Source organism: Hesperophylax consimilis, chromosome 4 (genome assembly GCF_061612785.1).
Source record: "Hesperophylax consimilis isolate HC1 chromosome 4, BYU_Hcon_1.0, whole genome shotgun sequence".
Classification (NCBI taxonomy): Eukaryota; Metazoa; Arthropoda; class Insecta; order Trichoptera; family Limnephilidae; genus Hesperophylax; species Hesperophylax consimilis.
Genome location: NC_142839.1, coordinates 27,364,747 through 27,386,791, shown reverse-complemented (window position 1 = coordinate 27,386,791; position 22,045 = coordinate 27,364,747). Strand labels below are relative to the sequence as shown.

Here is a 22,045-nt window from a genome sequence, read left to right as displayed (position 1 = left end):
CATGGAACCTGAGATTCAAGTATTTTCTGGCAGTATGTAGAGATGGTTAAAAATGGGACATTGGGACAGTCCCGTTCAAAATAGGACCTACGTTCATGCTAATAACAGAGCGCAAACGCTCAATAAGAGAAACGGTTTCAAAAAGTTTATGTAACTGAATACAGAGACAATGGTTAATGTCGTAGTGATTATTCTTAATACTTTTTACTCTGTACAACATCACCTACATTACTATGTCAATTCTATCAATTTTTTAAAATCCCTACATACTATAGTCATTTAGTAGTACTAATTTTTTCAACTTCCGATTTTATGTCCGGGTTAAATCTTCCCCATATGAAAAACTAAACTCTTATACACACTTTTCCACAAATGATCATCTAGTCAATCAACATTATGCAAGTGCATTATATAAGCAAAATAAATACAAAACAATACAAGAACAACACATCAACTCACCAGAGATCAAATGGGAAAATAATTCAACGACTCCTATATTTTCATATCAGAGGGTTCGGCTCGGTAGAACTCCTAACAGGGCCTATAAATCCTACTGATCCCTCAACATAAATATTTAAAAAATCTTTCGTTATCCTACATGTATTCAAAATGACCGACTTTTGCATCTTTATATATACATTTTTTGATAGATCTAATACGCCTAAATTTTTAATGAGAGAGCTAGGCATTAATGCCAGTAGCCGAAATAACGAATGGTAATATTTTTATAGTCTGAGAATGCGAAATTCTTTTTATCTCATTTCCTAAATCTGTGTATTTTCTTATTTTTTCATTATCAGATTTTTAAATATTACAGGAATTTGGAATAGCGATTATTATTTTTTTTAATTTTGTCATGTAAAACTATATCGGGTCTATTATGATTAACCGTTCGGTCTGTTAGTATAGTTTTATCATAATATATTTTATAAAATTCGTTTTCTAAAAATGAATTTGGTTCGAATTCATAATATGGTATTATATTACGGCAGTCAATCAAGTTATGTTTAATTACCAAACTTAGGTGAATTATTTTTAAAACTTGATTGTGCCTAAATGTATACTCGGACGGTGCTAATATAGAACATCCCGATATAATATGTTCTGCAGTTTCCGGAAAAGCCAAACATTTTCTACACAAATCATCAATTTGATTTGTATCTTTGATTATATGCTTCCTATAATTTTTAGTATTAATGACTCTATCCTGAATGGCAAGCATAAATCCTTATATTTCTGGGCTCAACTCTCCAATACTCAACCATTTGTTTGACGAAAATTTGTCAACATACGTTTGGTTGAGATAGTTGAAGTGTTTTGCGTGTAAAATTTTATCTGCCTTGCAAATTATTTTGTGCGTTTCTGAGCTATGAGCTTTCCTATGGAAAAAAAAGTTCTTAGCATTTCTACCTGATTATGTTTCAAAGAAGTTATTTTGACTATACCTCTACCTCCTAAATTTCTAGGTAAATTAATTCGTTCTTTAGCTGAATTTGGATGATGGCAATTAAACTTTGTTCGAGTAGTTCTAATTAATCTTTCTAAGTTATCTAAATCTGTATTACACCATTTAATTATGCCAAATGAGTACGTTAATAGAGGTATTGCCCAAGTATTTATTGCTTTTACTAAATTTTTAGCAGATAGATTGCATTTTAAAAGTTTCCTGATCCTAGTTTGAAATTTAATCCTAATATCATTTTTAATACTAGTATGGTCTAATCTATTTGATTGTGGGTATCCTAAATACTTATAAACCTCATCCCTTTTCATACTAGTATGGTCTAATCTATTTGATTGTGGGTATCCTAAATACTTATAAACCTCATCCTTTTTCATACAAGTAATTTGGAAATTTCTAAATATACTCTCGTCTCCATCTAAAATAATTAACAATGTTATTGATGGGGCATATATTATTAGTAGCAAAAATCTTAGTTCGTAAAAATTAACAATATTTAAAAAAAATTTAGGCAATTAATGGACATTTTGCACTGAACCACGCCTACTTTGCTCCAAACGACGTCATCATGCAAGAGAACATCACCGTGAGGGACTGGAGGAGGAAGTACGAGGAGAGAGTCTCGAACTGGTCGCGAACCCCTACAGCCCGGGAGTTCAACCCGTACACAGCCCTCAACAAAAACGACTTCACGTCAGGTTACGCGGGATATGCTTATGATGCGGTGTGGACTTACGCTCTGGCTGCAGACAAGATACTCAAAAACTACCCCGAGGCTTTCTCTGATATCCACTCTCAAGCCACAACTTCGTAAGTATTATACGACCATCGCCCATTTCACTAAAATGAATGCTTCCATCAAATAGTTCTATAAGAATGATATGTTCTTTTAAATAAAACCTTGATCTTTAATTTTATATTTCTGACTGACTTTTTCTTCTTTTGCAGGCAACTAGTAAAAGTAATCGGTGAATCAGACTACTCTGGAGTGTCAGGACAAATAAAATTTTATGGTGGTCCATCTCGATTTTCGGTAATAAACATTGTGCAATGGTTGAATGGGGAACGGAATATGATTGGTGAATTTTTTCCTAACATTTCCACCACTCAACCAGATGTTGTTGGAGGCAGACTTAAATTAAATATTTCTGCCATATCCTGGCTCACGGCTGATGGAATTATACCAGAAGATGGCACCTCACCTCCGGACGACTGCATATTTGGTCCACTGGCTAACTTTTTAAATATATCCTGTGGAGATACTATGATTCTCATCAATGTCATTGGGTTCAGCTTACTGGGCGTGGTGCTAGTTATTGCCGTCATCATGATCCGAAGAAGATACGAACAGAAAATACGTCTCACGGAAGCGTACATGAAATCCATGGGAATTGATAAATACACCATGATGAACATGACTAACTTGGACAAATGGGAAACCTCTCGAGAGTGTGTGGTTATCAATAGAAAGTTAGGAGAGGGAGCATTTGGGACAGTATATGGAGGGGAAGCCCTGTTGGTGGAAGGGAAGGGATGGGTACCTGTTGCTGTCAAAACCCTCAAAGTAGGCTCAAATACCGAAGAAAAGTTGGATTTCCTCTCTGAAGCAGAATCTATGAAAAGATTTGAGCATAAAAATATTGTCAAACTGTTGGGAGTTTGTACAAAAAGTGAACCTGTTTACACCATCATGGAATTTATGCTCTACGGAGATTTGAAAACATACTTACTTGCCAGAAGGCATTTAGTGAACGGGAAGTATGCTGATGAATCAGATGAAGTCTCCAACAAAAAGCTCACCAGCATGGCCATAGATATAGCCCGAGCGCTGAGTTACTTGGCTGAGCTGAAGTATGTACATAGAGATATTGCGTGTCGCAATTGTCTTATCAATTCATCAAGGGTCGTTAAACTTGGTGATTTTGGAATGACCAGACTTATTTTTGAAAACGATTATTACCGTTTTAGTAGGAAGGGAATGCTTCCTGTGAGATGGATGGCCCCAGAGAGCCTCGGATTAGGAATATTCACTCCCGCATCAGACGTGTGGTCGTACGGAGTTCTGTTATATGAAATTATAACATTTGGAAGTTTTCCTTTTCAGGGATTAAGTAATACTGAAGTTTTAGAAAATGTTAAAAATGGTCGTACATTAACCATACCACAAGGAGTTAAACCTCAGCTGTAAGTACAAATGCATCCTTATTTGGTTTCTAACGCTCTGTACGCACACTCGTTCTTACTCAACGCTTTTACTCGATATCGAGTAAGTATTACCGTGTGGACGGCAAAACACATAACTCGCTTTGAGCCAGCTTGAAATGATTAGAAAATCCTAATATCTTTCGTTCTTACTCGCTTGGAGACATCCAGCCTGACTCTAGAGTGGATGTTACGTTGAGTAAGTTAGTAGTTAGAAGCCATTAGGGTTGTTTTGAAATTATTGCTGTATATTGAAGGTCTGTGCAAGTTCTTCCAGTTGCTAGATACTGCAACAAAATTGATTGCCTCATATGGGTGTCATTTTTTCTAATTAACGGGGTAACCATTCGCAAAATTTTGGTGTTCACCTTTTCTGGCATTCTTAAAATAACTTTGAAAATCGGCAGGATATAACACAGAAATAAGCATTACGTGGCTGTAATCTGCCTTTCAACGACACCTTCATCCAGTATCATTTCTTTCGAGCAAACAATGCGACACTTGCTAAACAAAGCCACTGCCGCTTCTGCGTTGCCGATACGCTGAGGCTCAAACTGTTCGGTGTACACTGAACGTCAAGCCAATCACGTTGAATAAAAACATATATGTGAACATCACAACAAGTAAAAACGAATGTACTAAGCTTAAAGTATTCAAAAGATAATAATAGTTTTAAATCATTTGCTTTCAGAGAGGGCCTTATGAAATCCTGTTGGAATCAAGAATATAAGACTCGGCCGCACGCTTCAGAAATTGCAGACTTTTTGGCCAACAGTCCGAGACTGCTCGCCCCTTGCCTCGATGTGCCCATTTCATCGGTCCAGTTGGACTATCCTCGGGAGTTGGATATTTTACCAGAAATCTTCAACAAGCACCACCTACCCATCACTCCACTGCCAGATGACTTTGAAGCTAACAAAGAAAACGATTCGACATTGATCAATTCACTCCGCTTTGATAATCCTAACTACATAACAGGAGAAATTAATGCTAACAAGAACACGTTGAGTAATAATAGGAAACCTAATTTTAAAAATGAATTTATTGTGGAACGCATCACCGACGAGGAAGAGATGCCTTTCGTGTGAAACACATTTCATTCCATTATTTGTAGTAAGTTGCTGCTATGCCTGTGTTCTTTATTTTCGAAATTAATTTGCCATTTGATAAGTATCTACCATTTAGTATGTAGACAATTCAATGTGTGCAAGTGGTCTTACCAGGAGTACAAAAATATTTGGACTGATAAAATAATGCTGTGTTCCTTGCCTTTTACATTAGGCAGATTATTAATTTATATATTATTATTATTATATATTATTACTTACATATATATACAGAGGTGGCTCTAGGTATCCAGGCGTGGTAGGTCATTTGAAAAAAATGTGTGACTAATCTTTATTCGATAATGTGAATTATCATTATCTATATCAATTTGTCAAGTCCGCGACTCTAAATACATATTAAGTTAATATAGCAAATTGGAAATAACTACACAATCCAGTGCTTGCGGCAAACTATGTTCAAGAGATTACGTTTTAACGTAGTTGTGCACAAAATTAAAGTAAATAAAATAAGAGTTTGAAACGCCCGTCCGCATTATCCAAAGATACTGGGTGCAAAGCAATTGAAAAACAACCAATGTTCCACACACAACAAGCGTGTAAATGAACAGTCATGACCTAAGCGCCTAAGCTTTCTTCGGTACCAAATTTTTACTTGGACTAAAGACATAGTGCTATCTCGTTTATACTATGGAGCGCATAGGGACAGAAGATGCAAAAGGGGACATTCTTTAAATTGACCCAGCGAATCGTGAGGACTTGTGAATGAAAGCTTCTATTGAAGACAACAGATTTCACTGCTCGTCACTCACCACCTATCGTTTTGTTTCATTTTGCGGTACATTTCAAATAAATTAAGAATAGACCAATTTTTTTGATGCACGGAATTTATTATTATTGTTGTCTTATAATTTTGAGGGTCAAACACCAATTGACCTAAGGGAAGAACCACCACTGTATATATATATATTATACCTTGGCAAATTGGTTTGGTCAATGGGTTTATAATATTGCAAATGTTAATACCATGACAAGATGGTACATAATATTTATGTTAGTGGTAGTATATACCGATGGGGGATCTCTTTACATTAAAGAAATTACTACTAAGAAAATGTTTATTGCATGGTCATTGATAATATTATATATATATATATACACGAGCTACATTTTTAAAACTAACAAACTATATTTTTAATACTAACCGCAAAGCGGGCAGCCAGATCTTGAACATGATCTTCAAATTTGTTTCAAGCGAAGAGCACTAGGCAGCCAAATATCTCAGCTGTGGAAATCAGTCGAAACATTGTCGACTGCGCAGTCAGCCTTATCGACTTATTAAAATATTTCCATATGTTTTGTTTGGAATGTTTATTTTGATAAAAACACATTCTAGAGGCAATTGATTTAGAGCTTTACTATATTATTTTTCACCTTTTATAATAATATCTACACAGCTGTATCAACAAATTCCTGGAATATCAGAGTCCGTTTAAGCGATTTTCAACAATAATTTAAAATAAACCCAATGGCAATATGTCACACTATGTGTACTCATGAAGAATGAATTCTTGGGCCATGACAATATCAACAATGGCAAGATGTCACTATGTGTACTCATGAATAATGAATTCTAGGGCCATGACAGTATCAACAATGGCAAGATGTCACTATGTGTACTCATGAAGAATGAATTCTAGGGCCATGACAATATCAACAATGGCAAGATGTCACTATGTGTACTCCTGAAGAATGAATTCAGTATTTATTCAGTAATTTTAATTTAATTAATTAATTAATTAATTTTATTAATTCAGTATCAACAATGGCAAGATGTCACTATGTGTACCTACTCATGATGAATGAATTCTAGGGCCATGACAATATCAACAATTTAAAAAAAATGAATAACGTTTTTAACGGGATTTGAGTTTACACATATATTTTGAAATATGTATATCTTTTGTGTAGGTACATGTACACAACTCCACACTCAAACCAAATTTAGCAACATAATATAAATATTATATTACAGCATTCAATATGTATTATACCATGTTATACCAGTGTAACAAATGTACAATATAGTATGGTACTGTCTAAAAAAGGAAATAAGCACAAAAAATGAAAAAAAATTATAACGGTTATTTCGTATAAAGGTTTTGTGCTGGGTGAGATCTACACTGACCGGGAGTAGTCGTGTCAGAGATGCTCGTTAAGTGTCGCTTGGGGTTGATGAAGGAGATTGTAGAAGAATTTGATCTGACATTGTCGATCACCCTTGTAGAGTCCGGTAGAAATAAAACTGATGTACTTACTAGGGTTTGCAAGACCCGGGCAAAGAGTAGCCATGACAGGAAACGTTGTGAAAGAGACTCCTCAGAGTGTGAAGATAGGTGGGAGAGACTTGAAAGTGGAACTGGTGAGCAAACATGTGCTTTAAGCGTAGAAACTCTTCATGCTCAGAATCACTTTGGAGTAAAGTGAACGCTTCATCTTGCCCGGTTGGTCGATCCCGAGGCGAGAAGAAAGGACGTCGATAGATGCGTGCGTTCCTGCGTACAATGCAGGACAATTGACCCTCCGCCATCATCCCATGAAGCGGGTAATCTTAATGTTGTGACAACCTGGAGTCGCTTGGCAGTTGATGTTACTCATTTCGGTAGGAAATGTTTACTCACATTTATCGATTGCGGTCCAAGTAGATTTGCCGTGTGGCGGGAAATCGAGTCAGATAATGCAGCTTCGATTATCAGACATTTGGAAGAAGTGTTTCGGGAAAGAGGCCCGCCCAAAGTAGTTCTCATGGACAATGGTACTGCATTTTGTTCCTACAGTGTTACAGATAAGTGTAAGAGATGGAATGTTCGTCAAAGATTTCACGCGGCATACCGACCAGCTGGAAACGGTATAGTTGAACGACATCATCAAACAATAAAGAGAACTGCAGCCAGAAGTGGAAGCGATCCCCTGCAGGCAGTGTTTCGGTACAATCTTTGGCTGCAAAAAGTCACGATGATCAAGGTGTTGCGCTGTCTAGTATAGTTCACACTTACTCGTGGAGACACCCTTCCGCGCAAGTGAATATAGAAGAGGAAGTATTGACTGAGTTCTAAGTGGGCGATCTTCTTGCGGTTAAGCCAGTAGATGGGAGATGCACATCGTGCATGGAAGGGTGACAGGACTTACTTCAGTCAACAACATCGAAGTAGATGGCATACCAAGACATGCGCTTGACCCGCGGAAGATGCCTGACAGAGAACGGACTGTGTCTGAGGAGAGACGAGATGGAATTGCCGCACGTTCCACCGTCCATATTTTGGGTTTGTTTGAAGAGGACAGTGAAGAACCGGATCCGGATATGGATCAGGAGGAGATCCACTTGCAAAGAGATGGTGACCTTGAAGAAGAGATAATCACAGAACAACGACCTATTAGGACGCGAAGGGCTCCGGGTTAGTTAAATCAATTTGTGCAGTGATGATGACATCAGGAGGGCGTGTGGTGATAAGCAGGTACCACTGTAAAAGCGGTGAACGCAACCGCAGAGGCACATAAAACAAGAGAGCTAAGGCAGAGCGTCACACGGTGCAGAAGACGTCAGTTTAGACTACAGATACAAACACTATTCGTGACTTCACAATTAAAATTAAGGTTATAAAATGTTCAAAATTGATTAATCAACATCTCAGTTAATTTCACGGTAAAACTATTACACCGTAAATAAATTTCCTCAGTCAAAAACACAACAAGCGTCCACCGCTCACCGGCCAATACTGAATTAAGGAGTTTCGAAGTATTTGCGAGTAAAAATGGCACCATGGTGTTACGCAGTTTCCTAATTTGTGTTTATCTAAAAGGTTAATTTTTTTTTAAATTTGCGAGTTTTACTAGTCGATGCGGGACTAATTTTAACACCAGATGGCATTAAAAACGTATTTTCGAAAAATTTGGAGCTACGCAGTCTACGAATTAATGCGACGATATGTAATGAAGACATACAAACAAACTCTTTAGTTTTATTATAATTACCAGCTAAATAAGCGTTCTACACAAAAAAAATAAGTAATATGAGACTTTCCTGTAAATAAATACAATACTATGACTTTTGAAAATCGGAATTATGACATTTCATTATGACAATTATAAAAGTGTGTGCCATTGATTCTATCCCTGCCAAGAAGAGGGTTAACAGTCCTTGATACTTTGTTACAGCACTGTGTTAATTTTTATTACTGATATGTATATTCTATATTTTATATTATGTCCTTATTTTTATCATGCATGTAATATACCTAATAAATTGTAAAAGCCCAAGTAGGGACGGAACGACAAGCTAGAATAATATTAATATACCTACATTATTTCCTTGCAAAGAGAATAAAATATGTATATTTTAGTATGCTAGGAACATGCTGGCATGCTGCGATTCCTTGGCACACCAGAGATTAAGGTGTCATGTTTGCGCTTGCGAGAAGACTTTTGTAAACTTATTCAAACAATAAACTAACCGACATATCCTAAAACAACAATAATTAACCACGGTGACTTGAGTAGTAAGATAAACCAACCAGGGGGCTGACTCTGTATCTCTCACAAGCGTCCGTTCCGCGGGTTTACGACTGACAAACCCGTTTTCACTGATTTTGGTACTCTTTAGCAAGTCGTAAACCCGAATTTAATCGACAACTCAAAGTGACAGCTCAACGTTTCGCTTTAGATCGACGTCTGCCGCCGCTCCTTGTATTTTGACAGTTCTTGTTAACTTTGGTACTCTCTACCTCCGAAAGCTAGAAACATTATAGCTCCAAAGGCTTGATTGTCGGGTTTATCAAAATAGGTCGAACTACCTCTGGTTTGGGACCGTTTAGAGCTTTATATCGCCCAATGACATATTTTTCGAAGTTAATAAAATCGAATTTACTAGTTTTAAAAGGCAAGTAATTTGTTTTATTTCGAATTAAACAATACCTCAACCGAATTGATAAATATATACCTAACCGATGCACTTTTAGGCACAGATTATGGAAATTACACTTCGTTTCAACAATTACTACAAGAAAAAATTATTTACGTAAACAAATTAGATTATTAGGTTCTTAATTTGGGTTATTTAAGTAATTTGTGCGTAATTTAGATTGGAAGGAAACTTTCGCAAACGTCCAACGCTGCAAAGGGATAGTTTTATAAGGAAAATTTTGATGTTGACTAAAATAAGAACCGGAGTGCCCTTGGAACTTAAGGTGAATACAACATTATTTAATTAATCATTTTTTCTTACAATATCTGCAAATCCCCAACAGCACTTTCCGGTGGAAATTACAATTAGAAATTAAAAATAATTCTCTTTAGTCCATTACCTGTACCTAGGTACTCTTTCATTTATACAGTTTGTATTGTTTCTTTCTGCCTATCTTATCTTCTATTGCCGTGTATTTGCCGTACTAATACATTATTTATTTTTAAGGTTCTAACGACACTCTTATTTCTTGCGACAGGGTCATACCAAAAAATTGTGGGGATTGATTTTCACTCAAGCCTGTCGCAACAATCAGTGAGCCGACACTTGAACGAGATTGTGTCGGCATTAAACAGAATAATGCACCGGCACATCAAATTCCCAGGAACACAACAAGAAAGGAATTCCGTCAAACAAGGGTTTGTTTTGATCTATTGTATTTTATTGTTACTTATCTTGTTTACCCGAGGATTGTGGCATATTCAGATGACAGACTATAACGTCTCCACCAATGAGGAATGAATGCATCAACATGGATATTATATTGGTATACAAGCGTAGTCTAAGGCCAATTTAAATAAATAATATATCATTATCGTCATAGAATAGAAGAACTGTAAAAATGCCATCCATGTAGATTTGAATGGAAACCAATATCGCCACTGACTTGGTACCTTTTCGTTCTAACCCATTTAGCACATGCTCTATCTTTCTTTCACTTGAATTTCATGATGAAACAGTTTGTTTTTGAAATTTAAGCAAAGAACGGTCCGTCTTAGCGATTAAAGTAATATGAATTTTATAACATGTTGTCTGTATCGAGGTTGAAGGAAGGAACAATAAGAAATACAAAAAACAACTAAATTACATATGTGGTGTAATATTTTATATTTGTAGATTTATAAGAAAACAACAGATATTCATCTTTTTACAGCCTCCATACAGTTACCAATGTATTACAGAAAAGATTATGCATTTAGAACACGTACAGTAAATGAGAAATGGTAAAAACATATTTAGATAAACAAGTAGTAGCAATAACAAATGCATGATACAGTAAGTACATGTGTATATTATTACATACTAATCTAACTAAACGAATCATTATATTGATACTAATCCTACTGAAATGTTGCACCGCTTACGAAAAGTAAAGCCATTCAAAGAATGTGTGTACAAATGAAATAGTTATGTGAACGGCCCTCTAAAGTATTGCCACTTAGTCAAAGCACGTTTGTCTCAGTAACGTATCTACACTCTATTCATATCATCTACGGTATATTGAACATTTAATATAACTCAATATGAATAGTGACGTTACTTTGGAAAAATTGTGTAATTTGTCATTTGAAATAAAACAAAATGTTACACTAAATTTATGGTTTACAATGAAGTAGGGAAGTATTTAAGTACAAATCTTATGACTTCAGAAAAAAATTTGGTTTTGATTTATTAAATACATAAAACAAAATCAGAAACATACTTTTTCAGATGCGAGATCAAAAAAGTAGATCATAAAACTTATAGCGATAAGTTGGTACAACTAGAAATGGTTGATAGGAAATAAGTAAGAGTTATAAAAGTACCTTTGCTACAATGGGTACTAAATGGTAAAAAGTGATGGTACATGTGCCAGAATCGGCTGTTAATTAGTCATATTTCAATAAGGCGCCGCATTGTCGCGTCTCCAATACATAGTAGTGCTGCAAGCACAGCACTCAGCTTGTTGTCCTGAAACCATAAAAACAACTAAATTATAAAAACTGTATTGATAGTTCAGTATCTATATCGATTTTAATCATAAAACTCTATATATGTTTCAGGTTTTATGAGAAATATCAATTTCCGGGTATAATTGGATGCATAGACGGAACCCATATAGCAATAATAAAACCCAAAGTCCACGAAGAGGCATATTTCAACCGAAAAGGTTTCCATTCGATGAATGCTCTCATGGTAAATAAATATAATTTTTTTTTAAATATGGACAAACTAGCTGATACACCCATCATATAAAATATATCATGCTATTTTTCACCTGTAGATATGCGACTCAAACCTAAAAATAATAGCTATATGTGCAAGGTATGGGGGTGCATCATATGATGCACACGTATGTGAAATGATGGCAATAAAACCACACTTGGAAGAAGCAAATAATCAAGAAGCTTTCTGGCTTTTAGGTAAATTTCATTCATGTTTTTAATAAAGTGGGCTATTTTTAATGTATTTGTTCAAATATGTATATCAAATATTATAATATTTCAGGAGATTCAGCATTTCCGCTTAGGCCATACATGATGACCCCAATCTTAAATGCGGTACCGGCATCACCAGAAGAGCATTACACGAAATTGCAATGCAGGGTTAGAAATTGTATAGAACGCTGTTTTGGGATTTTAAAAGCAAGATGGCGCTGTCTTCTAAAACATCGTGTGCTTCATTATACCCCAGTAATGGCAGTGAAGATAGTGAATGCATGCGCTGTTCTTCACAATATTGCCATTGAAGCTCAAATGCCAGAACCAGAGGATGTTATTATTGAAAATGATTGTAGAGAAGTGTTTGATATTAACGATGGACACGACAATAACCTCAGGCAAGGTCGGCTAACTCAATGTGAGCTTGTTGAGACTCTCAATCGCCACAGTTAAATATCTCTGACCAGCTCTCTAAAATCATCTTCAATAATAACATCCTCTGGTTCTGGCATTTGAGCTTTAATGGCAATATTGTGAAAAACAGCGCATGCATTCACTATCTTCACTGCCATTACTGGGGTATAATGAAGCACAAGACGTTATAGAAGATGGCGCTATCTTGCTTTAAAAATCCCGTACCTGCTTTTGCTACTATGTTTAATTACTGCTACAATAGATTATAAGGTGTATTATTGAGAAATCTGACTCAGAATGTTGTAATTTTTGTCTAATCTGTTTTTTAAATGACAATATTAATATATGTACCAGTATATTGCCATTATAATGTCTAATATACAATAAATCATATCTTACACTTCCGTTTGATCACCTCTGAGAGTATCAGAGCCATCATCTCTTTCATTTGTTTGAGATGTTCAATCTTCTCCTGCTCAACCAGTAGCCTCTCCCGCTTGATCTGTACCTTCTCCCGCTCGATCTGAAGGAATTCGTCCATTCTATGTTTGACTGAAAGTGAAAATATTTATGTTATTTTTTTATAAATATATTTGTTACATACGATTCTTACTCTTTTTCATAGCATAATTCCTATACACCCCAAGATATTTCAGTGTAAGTACTTACATTGTCGTTTAGAAACGTTGTGCGAGGCCTTTCTTCTGATCCAAGCCCTGGAATCTACCGGAAGACATGGCAGGCCTCTCTGTGAGCCACGCCACCAACAACTCCAGCTGCACACTCGTTGCAATAGTCTGTAGGAGAATTATCATGTATTACATAACTAACAATGTAAAATAGTAAATGAACATCACGCAAATGAGGTGACTAATAAAAAACTGACAAAGGCAAAAATACACACTACCTAGTGAATATAATATAATAACATAATGAGTAGCGTCATTAGGTGAAAAGAAATCTACAAATAAATGTCATTTGTACGTATAAAACACCGTTCATTCAAAGCGAATTTGAGTTTATAAAGTCCTTTACTTCTTGGAAAGGTTACGATACCTTACGAAATACATTTACCAACGTAAAAAAATACAGAATAAACATGAAAATTATAAATAATAATACAACTTACGGTCATTTTTCCTTATTGAGTGATAAATGAATCAATTGTTGTCAATAGGTGATATAAATTCAGCGGAAACGTCAAAATTCAGCGCGCTAATAAATATGCCAATAGACAATTTTGGCATTTCTGTATAGAGTTATGTGAGATGCAAACGTATCCGACGCCGACGACGCTAAAATAAACCAAACTTTATCCATGTCGTTACAGAGTACTGTTTTAAGTCCGATGTGATAAATTTGGCCAAACAGAAACGTTTTCGTTTGTGAAATCGAAATTTACCGAGTAAGCCCCCAGTTGGCTTTAAAGCTTGGCACTCGAATCTAGACACACGGGGGACTACTAAATTTGACATAGGAATACCGGCGAATTATAGAGCTTGATTTAGTTCTTTCAACTGGTAAAAATAATGACAGATTATAGTAGTTGTCGGATTACTGAAAGAATACTGTATTACACTTTCTAAATTTATTTTTAACCGGCAACGCTTAACTACTGCTAAATTTCTTCTCTTCCTCGGGAGTCCCCGGCTTCTTCTACCATTCAAACCGCTCTCTAAACACTCCTGGCACTAATAAGAACAAAGAAATTTTCAGCAAATTCGGTCGAGTATGTTAGGCACACACATGCGAACATTGGCTTTTATGTATTTATATTGAAAATTTGGACTTACGGCGACACAAGACTCGAGGCTCACATTTTAATTAATTCTGACTAATTTGTAACTATAATATCTTTTTTTTTTTCAGACCGATATCCACAGATGAAAGTTATTTATATTTAAGATTAATAAAAGCAGTACCTTACCATTAAAATATTTTACATAAAACAGTATAAAACTATAAAATTAGAGGTAAGCACCAAATTTTATTTTTCTAGACGATATATTGGTAAATTATCGAGGTATTCAATAAGAAACATCTTAGATTTTAGTAATACGTTTATCAGAATTAATTAAAATTAACCCTGTGGAAAGATCAAGTTTTTAGGCCTGCTGGGGCAAATTCGACTGTAGGTCCGAATATTTGTGTACACGGGTTCTTCACTTACGTCATTAAGGTTCCCATTTTATTTTAGAGTATTTGCTAGGGAAAATTCGGCTATAGGTCCGTCCAATAAGCGGGTGTGCCGTCTTCACTTACATCGTTAAGATTCCAACTTTATTTTAGGGTATTGTGTCGTCTTAATAATATGAACTAAGCTTGTCAATTTTACTGTCCTAAAACGGGAATCCTTTCTAGTTGGACAGTCAAAGTTCTCTCATATCTGTAAATAAAATATTTATTATTATAACATTGTAACACATGCATAACATAGTATTCTACTTGAGCTTGTCAATTTGACTGTCTTCCCTAGATGCACAGTCAAAATTCTCTCTTATCTGTAAATAAATTATGTATCAAAAGAAATAAATAAATTCCATTTAAGCAGTGATATTGTTTCACAGTCTTGTGCTAGTATAATTTAACTAAATTTTTGCATTGTCAAGATAAGGCAAGGAGGGATAATTTGCCAGAAGTTGTAATTAGCTACTAGCTAAAAAAACAAACTTTATAAAATAATTATATGTATAAGAATGATTGTCATTACAATGTTTGTATAACTTTATAATAAATATTAAACTTTTTCGCTATGAGGCATGGCAAAAATTACGTATAAGTACTAGGCTACCTCTCTAGCATACTGGGCTATGCATTTGTAGTTGGGTGGTTGTGGGCTCGATTTCCACAGCATGCAAAAATATATTGACATAGTTTTTTTTATTTTTTTTTATTTCAATTAGGGGCTGCCAGTCTTGATGCATGGATGTAGATCATTATTAGAGATTAATGGAAAATTCATTAAAAACAATATAGAAAACTAATATGACAGAAATGAATAACTTTAGTCTGTCTCAGCACAGGTCTCCCTTGTGAGGAGGACTAAGAAATGCAATTTACTATACATATATTCCCTATAATATTTTGAATGTACAATGTTTTAATAGTCGCTATAATAATAAAAATAATAAATAATTATGTTTGACGGAACTTACAAAAATGGCTTTGCAAATATTGAAATGAATATTAATAAATGTACTATTAACATAAATATTAATAACGCGTGCCTTTTGCATTTTTCATTGTATAACCTACTTAGATAAGATTTTTAATTTAAATTATGTAAGCCTTGTACCTGATATTTCATAATTTTCATTTTTAAATAACTTAATTGCATATAACTTTTTTAGATAAAATAAACATTGAAATTGTGCTAACCTTTGCAGTTTCATTCTAAAATCCAAAAATACTAAACTGAAACTCTCTTAACCTTTGGAATGCCGAGAACTTGCGACCTAATACCTCCATATCGTGAAGATGCTAAATTTTCGTATGGCTCGCCGTGTGCCATATTTTCATCCTATTTTCCTATTCCTATTCACATCCTATTTTCGTAATACCTGTCTTGTTTTTTGCAAAATAATATTTTTTTAAATTGTACTGTCTTACCAGACAGTGTGTTTATATGTTTATAAAAGTAGTGTATGATCTGCCGTAGGTAGTTTCCCCAGAATAGCTACTTATATTCAGAGAAATGTTTTTTTTCTCTCTCATGTTACTAAATTATATTTTAAAGAAATACGAAAATATTCTTAAATACGAAAGGTTCATTACGTTTTCCATGAAGCTAAATAAGTGCTTTTCACAATAAAAAATAAAGAGTACACACAACAAACTACAAAAACTGTTGCTCACCATAAAAAATGGAAAGCTACTGGTGACCAAAATGAGTATGAAATGTTCAGTAATCTCAGAGCAGTTGTTAGAAGAAATGTTCATATAGCATTCCGAACGTATGTCGACTCAATAGAGAGTGATATCAAGCATGATCCCAAGGCATTTTGGGACTACGTAAAATCACTGCGCAAGGATGGTGGTATAACAGACATCATGATGCATGGTGATCGGGAAGTTAGAGGAGCGGATGTAGCCAATGCATTTGCAACTCATTTCCAATCAGTGTACAGTAATGAGCCTCCATTACTAAATCCCATTTCCAGAGGCGGATTTGCCCTTAGGCCTATGTAGGCCCGGGCCTAGGGCGGCCAGATATTAGGGGCGGCCAATCGTGACAAGATAAGAAGTTCTGAAAAGGAAAATGTATGAGGGGTGGGTAGGAATCTGGGGATTAGTGTGTCCAGGAGTGACATACGTATGAATACATCCCTCCAACTGCGGTGCAAGGCGATGGGTCAAGATAGTCCGGCTGGAAAGGTCAAAAGGCCTCCCTCACCCAGTCTCTCTCGATCCGGCCCGCCACGCAGCAGGTGGGCAGACGTATCCGCCGCCAAGACCTGGACAAATCTCACCCCATGAACCATGAATGATAATGGCAGGAAAATTAAAACGGTTTTGACCCTAGGAACTTACTGAAAAGTTTGGATACTCCTGGTCAATATGATGGGTACTGAGAAAGGGGCGGCTACATGGTCTGGGGCCTTAGGGCCTAGGGCGGCCAAGACTGCAAATCCGCCTCTGCCCATTTCTGCTTCCAAGATGAATGTGAAGGGAGCCCAAAACATTGATATAAGTCATATAGACGAATCAGATGTTAAATCTTCAATTAATAACATGAAACATACACATTCACTTGGGCCAGACTTTCTTCCAGTATTTTTTTTAAAAGGATGTGTTGAATTTTTAAAAATGCCACTAAGTTTTATATTCAACCTATCTTTAGATACTGGTATATTTCCTGATTCCTGGAAAGTCTCAAAAATTTGTCCCATTTTCAAAAGTGGATCAAAGACATCTGTCGAAAATTTCAGGCCAGTGGCAATACTTTCCGCCCCGGCTAAGTTATTCGAATCGATAATTCATAAACATGTGCTGTTTCAAGTAGAGCCTTTCTTAATATCGGAACAGCATGGGTTTAGAAAACTTCGATCAACAGATACTAACCTACTGGTACTCACAGATTATATTTCCAAATCTTTAGATAAGGGCTACCAAGTAGATTGCTCATATAATGATTTCTCGAAGGCATTTGATACCGTAAACCATGACATATTATTAAATAAATTGTCAACTATAGGTTTTTCTTTACGGTTTCTCATATTCTTTGCAAGCTATTTTACTGGAAGAAAGCAATTTGTATCTCATGGAATATTCTTGTCAAAATTATTCCTTGTGCTGTCAGGCGTTCCACAGGGCTCTAATTTAGGACCGCTCCTCTTTCTGATTTTTATTAACGATATTACAGAAAATATTCTGCATTCCAGGTCACTTCTTTTTGCTGATGACCTAAAACTATTCTTGGAAATTAAAACTTTAGAAGACTGCATTCGACTCCAATCGGACATTAATAGAATTGTTGACTGGAGTAAACGGAATCGGATCGAATTCAATGTTTCATTCTTTCTTTCACACGGGCACGTCATACTTGGTTTTACCGGTATACCATGAATGCCCGAAGTTTAAAACGTGTCTCCACTATGAAAGATCTTGGCATCATGTTTGATAGTAGGCTGACATTTCATGCTCATATCGAAATGACGTGTAGTGCTTCACTGAAAATGCTGGGCTTCGTCCTACGTACTGCAATGAATTTTAGAGACACCCGGGTTCTCCAAGTGCTATACATTGCGTTAGTTAGGAGTGGGCTTGAGATTGGGTCGGTGGTTTGGAGCCCACATCAGGTGAAGTATTCCCTTATGTTGGAGAGAGTGCAGAAGAAATTTCTGAGATTCCTCTACCTGAGGGAGTATGGCTACTACCCGTGGCTCTATCCTACTGACTTTCTCTTGGGCATGCTCGGTATGAACCATCTACGGGTCAGAAGAGATGTGCATATTGTATCACACTTCTTCAAACTGATTCGTGGATGGTTTGAAAATCCGACTATCATGGAGAGTATTAGTCTCTATGTTCCTGATGGTTATCTCCGTCACCGACAGCATAGACTGTTTTATCTCCCGGCCTGCAGGACCAACTTGCCTGCAGGTCATGCCGGTGGGGAGAGCAGTCTTGCTGTTGAACAGAATTAATTCGGATATCGACATATTTAGCATCGGTGAAGCTGCCTTTAAAAGGCAAGCTCTATTGATGCTAGTATAGTTTATACACCGCTAACTATTATGTAATACCATTTTATAAATGTACTTAAAAACGAAATAAAATGTAATTTTGTAATGTTTTTAAAGGAATAAACAAATTGAATTGAAAATTGAATTGAAAAACTGCACATGAGGCGGGCACACTGAAGAATGTCGCAGCTAAAACTTTGTTATTATTTTTAAATGGCTGCTCTTTACGAAATGAAAAGCAAAAACTCTCAATCATTGTATTACCTATTTATATGACTATTTTATTTTTGATTTATATTTTAATTTTATATTTAGTAATATATATTTTTTTTCTCTTTGTTTTATCTTATTTCCATTTTGATATATTTTTTTTTACTTTATTTTATTGTTTCCCTGTTTTATTTCATGTAATATGACAGACTGGGATTGCACTATCCTCCCAGTCCTGCTGGATTAAAACTTTAAAAAAAAAAAAAATTATTTTGTTGTCAATCGAATAAGATTTATTTTAGTAAGCTATAAACATTTATTATAATGCAGATGCAATGCATTCAAAGTGTGTTTTGAATGTGCCTGTCGGTTACGGCGGCATTCAACGGGTACAATTTTTTTATGGCGGATAGGCACTGGGGCACTCAAAGAGTTAAGAAAATTTCAAAGGGATTGGGAAAAGAAGACTTCATAAACAAGAACACCTTACAGGTGGAGTAAATTGAGCGATTTTTCAAATTCAATCTTCAAGGGGTGGAAAAAACCAAAATTCTTAAGCACAAAAACTTTAAGTTGGAACTTCCTAAGTGTAAACGGAACATACGTTATAATCTACGCATTTGTAGATGGAATTAATTTAATATTTTATAACTAAACACCGGGTCACTGGAGCCAGGATGCGGCTAATGGCCTCTGCCAACACAGTGGTGACCGCAGCCTGGCAGCACCAAGCACCACTCCTGAGCGAGCTGGGCCCAAGCTCACTCAAGACCACGCCCTACATAATTATTCTTAACACTAGAAAGACCGGGTACTGCTCCATACCTATAAAGACCACATCGGTCATTTTGACCGCTGATAACATGCGAGTTTATTATTTTTGTAATTGTGTCATATTTGGCTTAATATTAAATAAATAAAACAATAATTATGTATTGAAATGATTTACTTTAATCGATTAGGTTCCCATTTAGTACAAACTGTTTTTTTTTAATAATATCCTAGGCACTTTCCGCAAACAGATTTCTTACAATTATCAAATGTGTCAGTTGTTTTATTTTGCTTACATCTTTTATTAATTTGGCACTCTCGTCTTTTAGAATTTTTATTTTCGGATTCCCTTTCTGATATACTGACCAAAGCTGGTATTTGTATATGCTGACCGTAGTTCTCCAACAAGCTGTAGATTAAAATTGTGACGAGATATGTTTTTTTTTTGTTATCTTTTTATAAATTATCCATGCATTTATAGCGGCTAGATAAAGTATGTTGTTGAAAACGTGCACAGGCCACCTTCTACTTCCAGCTCTTACGGAATATTTACGAGCTATTTGGTCGAATATATCGACACCATATTTTGTAGAATTGTAAAATTCAATCGTTTGGGAATTTTCTTTGTTCTGTCGCCAAATTGAACATCCGGATATACTGTACTCAATATCATTATATTTTTCTACGGTTTTCCGTGATGAACAGTTAGTGTAATACCATTGTTAGCCTTCAAAATAAATGATTCATAACGTGGAGTACAAATGGTTTTGCAAACTGCTGGTATTTGGCCCTTCTCATCGTTTCGACAATACTTGTTTGCTCAGCTCGTAATTTCTCTGTTTCGTCTTTTCTTAAGATACGGTTGTAATAGTTTCATTATTACATATTCTGGTAGTGACCCATTTGAACTTTCTTCAGTTTTACCTAAATATGGAAATCCATTACAAAGGTATTTAGTATCTACGGCCACCACAAGCCAATATTTTTTCCAAATTTGTCAGGCTTATTTGCTATATACTGAGTAAACGGACGAGTTTTGCTAGGAAATAGCTTTTCATCGCCCGTCAAATTTTCACCAGGAACGTAACACAGATTACAGTTTTCAATGAACTTGTTCCAAATTGCCGATGCTAGTGCAAATTTATCAAGATCTCGTAGTTCGCAAATCAAAACGCAAATATTTAATAATTTTTTTAATCTATTATTACTTATAGTTTCTTTGAATATGAGGAGTCCCCATAATGTCGACCATAATAAGTCTTTTAGAACTTTATTGTTTTCAACATATCGCTTCGCATAAGGTGTTGGGCCTGCAACTTCCCTGAGTACATTTTGTCAATTACGTCATCCTTGCTGGCTGAAAGTACTCTGAGTATGTGATGTACACGTCCATTCTGTACCGTCAACTGCAACTTGAATATCTCCAATTTCCGGAAGGTCTGTTACTCTTGCAGAAAAAACGTCCTCCTGATGCCTCTCGATGCCTCTTATTCTAACCCCTCGACCATGACGATTTGAAATCGGATTTCTAGGAAAAGATGTCGATGTCATCTGAAGATCTTCATGATCTTCATGTCCGATGAAAAAATATTAGGCTCCAAAACAAAAACGGTGTCATCAATTTTACTGGCACGACATTCTTCATCTGACTGATCTTGCTAGTTCTTCCACTATATCCGACTCGGTAAGATTTCTACGAGTACTCATATCAATATGATATTACGTTCCAAAGTTTCAATAAAACTTTAACCAAAATAATTAGAACACAATCTACCAAAATAAAACGAAATTTTCCGTGACTTGAAATACATACGCACAGACCAACATGCGGTAGAATACTAACAACTGACAACCACAGTGCAGATCGAGTAAGAATGATACCGAAAGAAAGAGAAAGGTCAATTAGTAGTAACATGTGTAAGGTGGAATGGGTATATTTTAAACTTGAATAAAGAAGATCCTAAACAATCCCAGCTTAAAATGGCCCTAACGGTCACATTGACCGCGGCGGTCTTTGTAGGTATAAATCATTATATTTCGATAAATAAATAAGGTACGTGCCTGTTTTTTTCACCATGGTCGTTAAATCATGAATTATGAAAATTAAAAAAAAATCAGATCATTACCATAAATTTTAAGCAAAATATCGTCATATTACATCGTGAAACGGTCAAAATGACCGCTTCGGTCTTTCTAGTGTTAATTGCTTATTTTTTTTTGTTATTTTCTTTCATCTCTTAAAGTTAATTGAATTCAAGTTATTATTGTTTATTTCTTAAATTTCTCTTGTATTCTTC

At 35.6% G+C, this 22,045-nt stretch overlaps 1 protein-coding gene and 1 long non-coding RNA gene across 3 annotated transcripts in view; one reads left to right on the top strand and one right to left on the bottom strand.

Moving 5' to 3' along the window:
- LOC149424491 (uncharacterized) overlaps positions 1-6,449 on the top strand; it is a 59,986-nt gene extending 53,537 nt beyond the window's left edge. For both annotated transcript variants that reach the window (XM_089651619.1, XM_089651618.1), the window contains 3 exons: positions 1,974-2,272; positions 2,411-3,646; positions 4,356-6,449. In XM_089651619.1, coding sequence (XP_089507745.1) covers positions 1,974-2,272; positions 2,411-3,646; positions 4,356-4,752 — 1,932 coding nt within the window. In that variant the 3' untranslated portion in view covers positions 4,753-6,449. The remainder of the gene's footprint in view (positions 1-1,973; positions 2,273-2,410; positions 3,647-4,355) is intronic.
- A 6,585-nt stretch (positions 6,450-13,034) lies between these two features.
- Positions 13,035-13,990, bottom strand: LOC149424490 (uncharacterized). Its single transcript, XR_016302119.1, has 3 exons — positions 13,712-13,990; positions 13,252-13,379; positions 13,035-13,134 (listed from the first exon to the last, which is right to left on the bottom strand). It is a non-coding gene; the product is annotated as an uncharacterized LOC149424490 (long non-coding RNA).
- Positions 13,991-22,045: the final 8,055 nt, after the last annotated feature.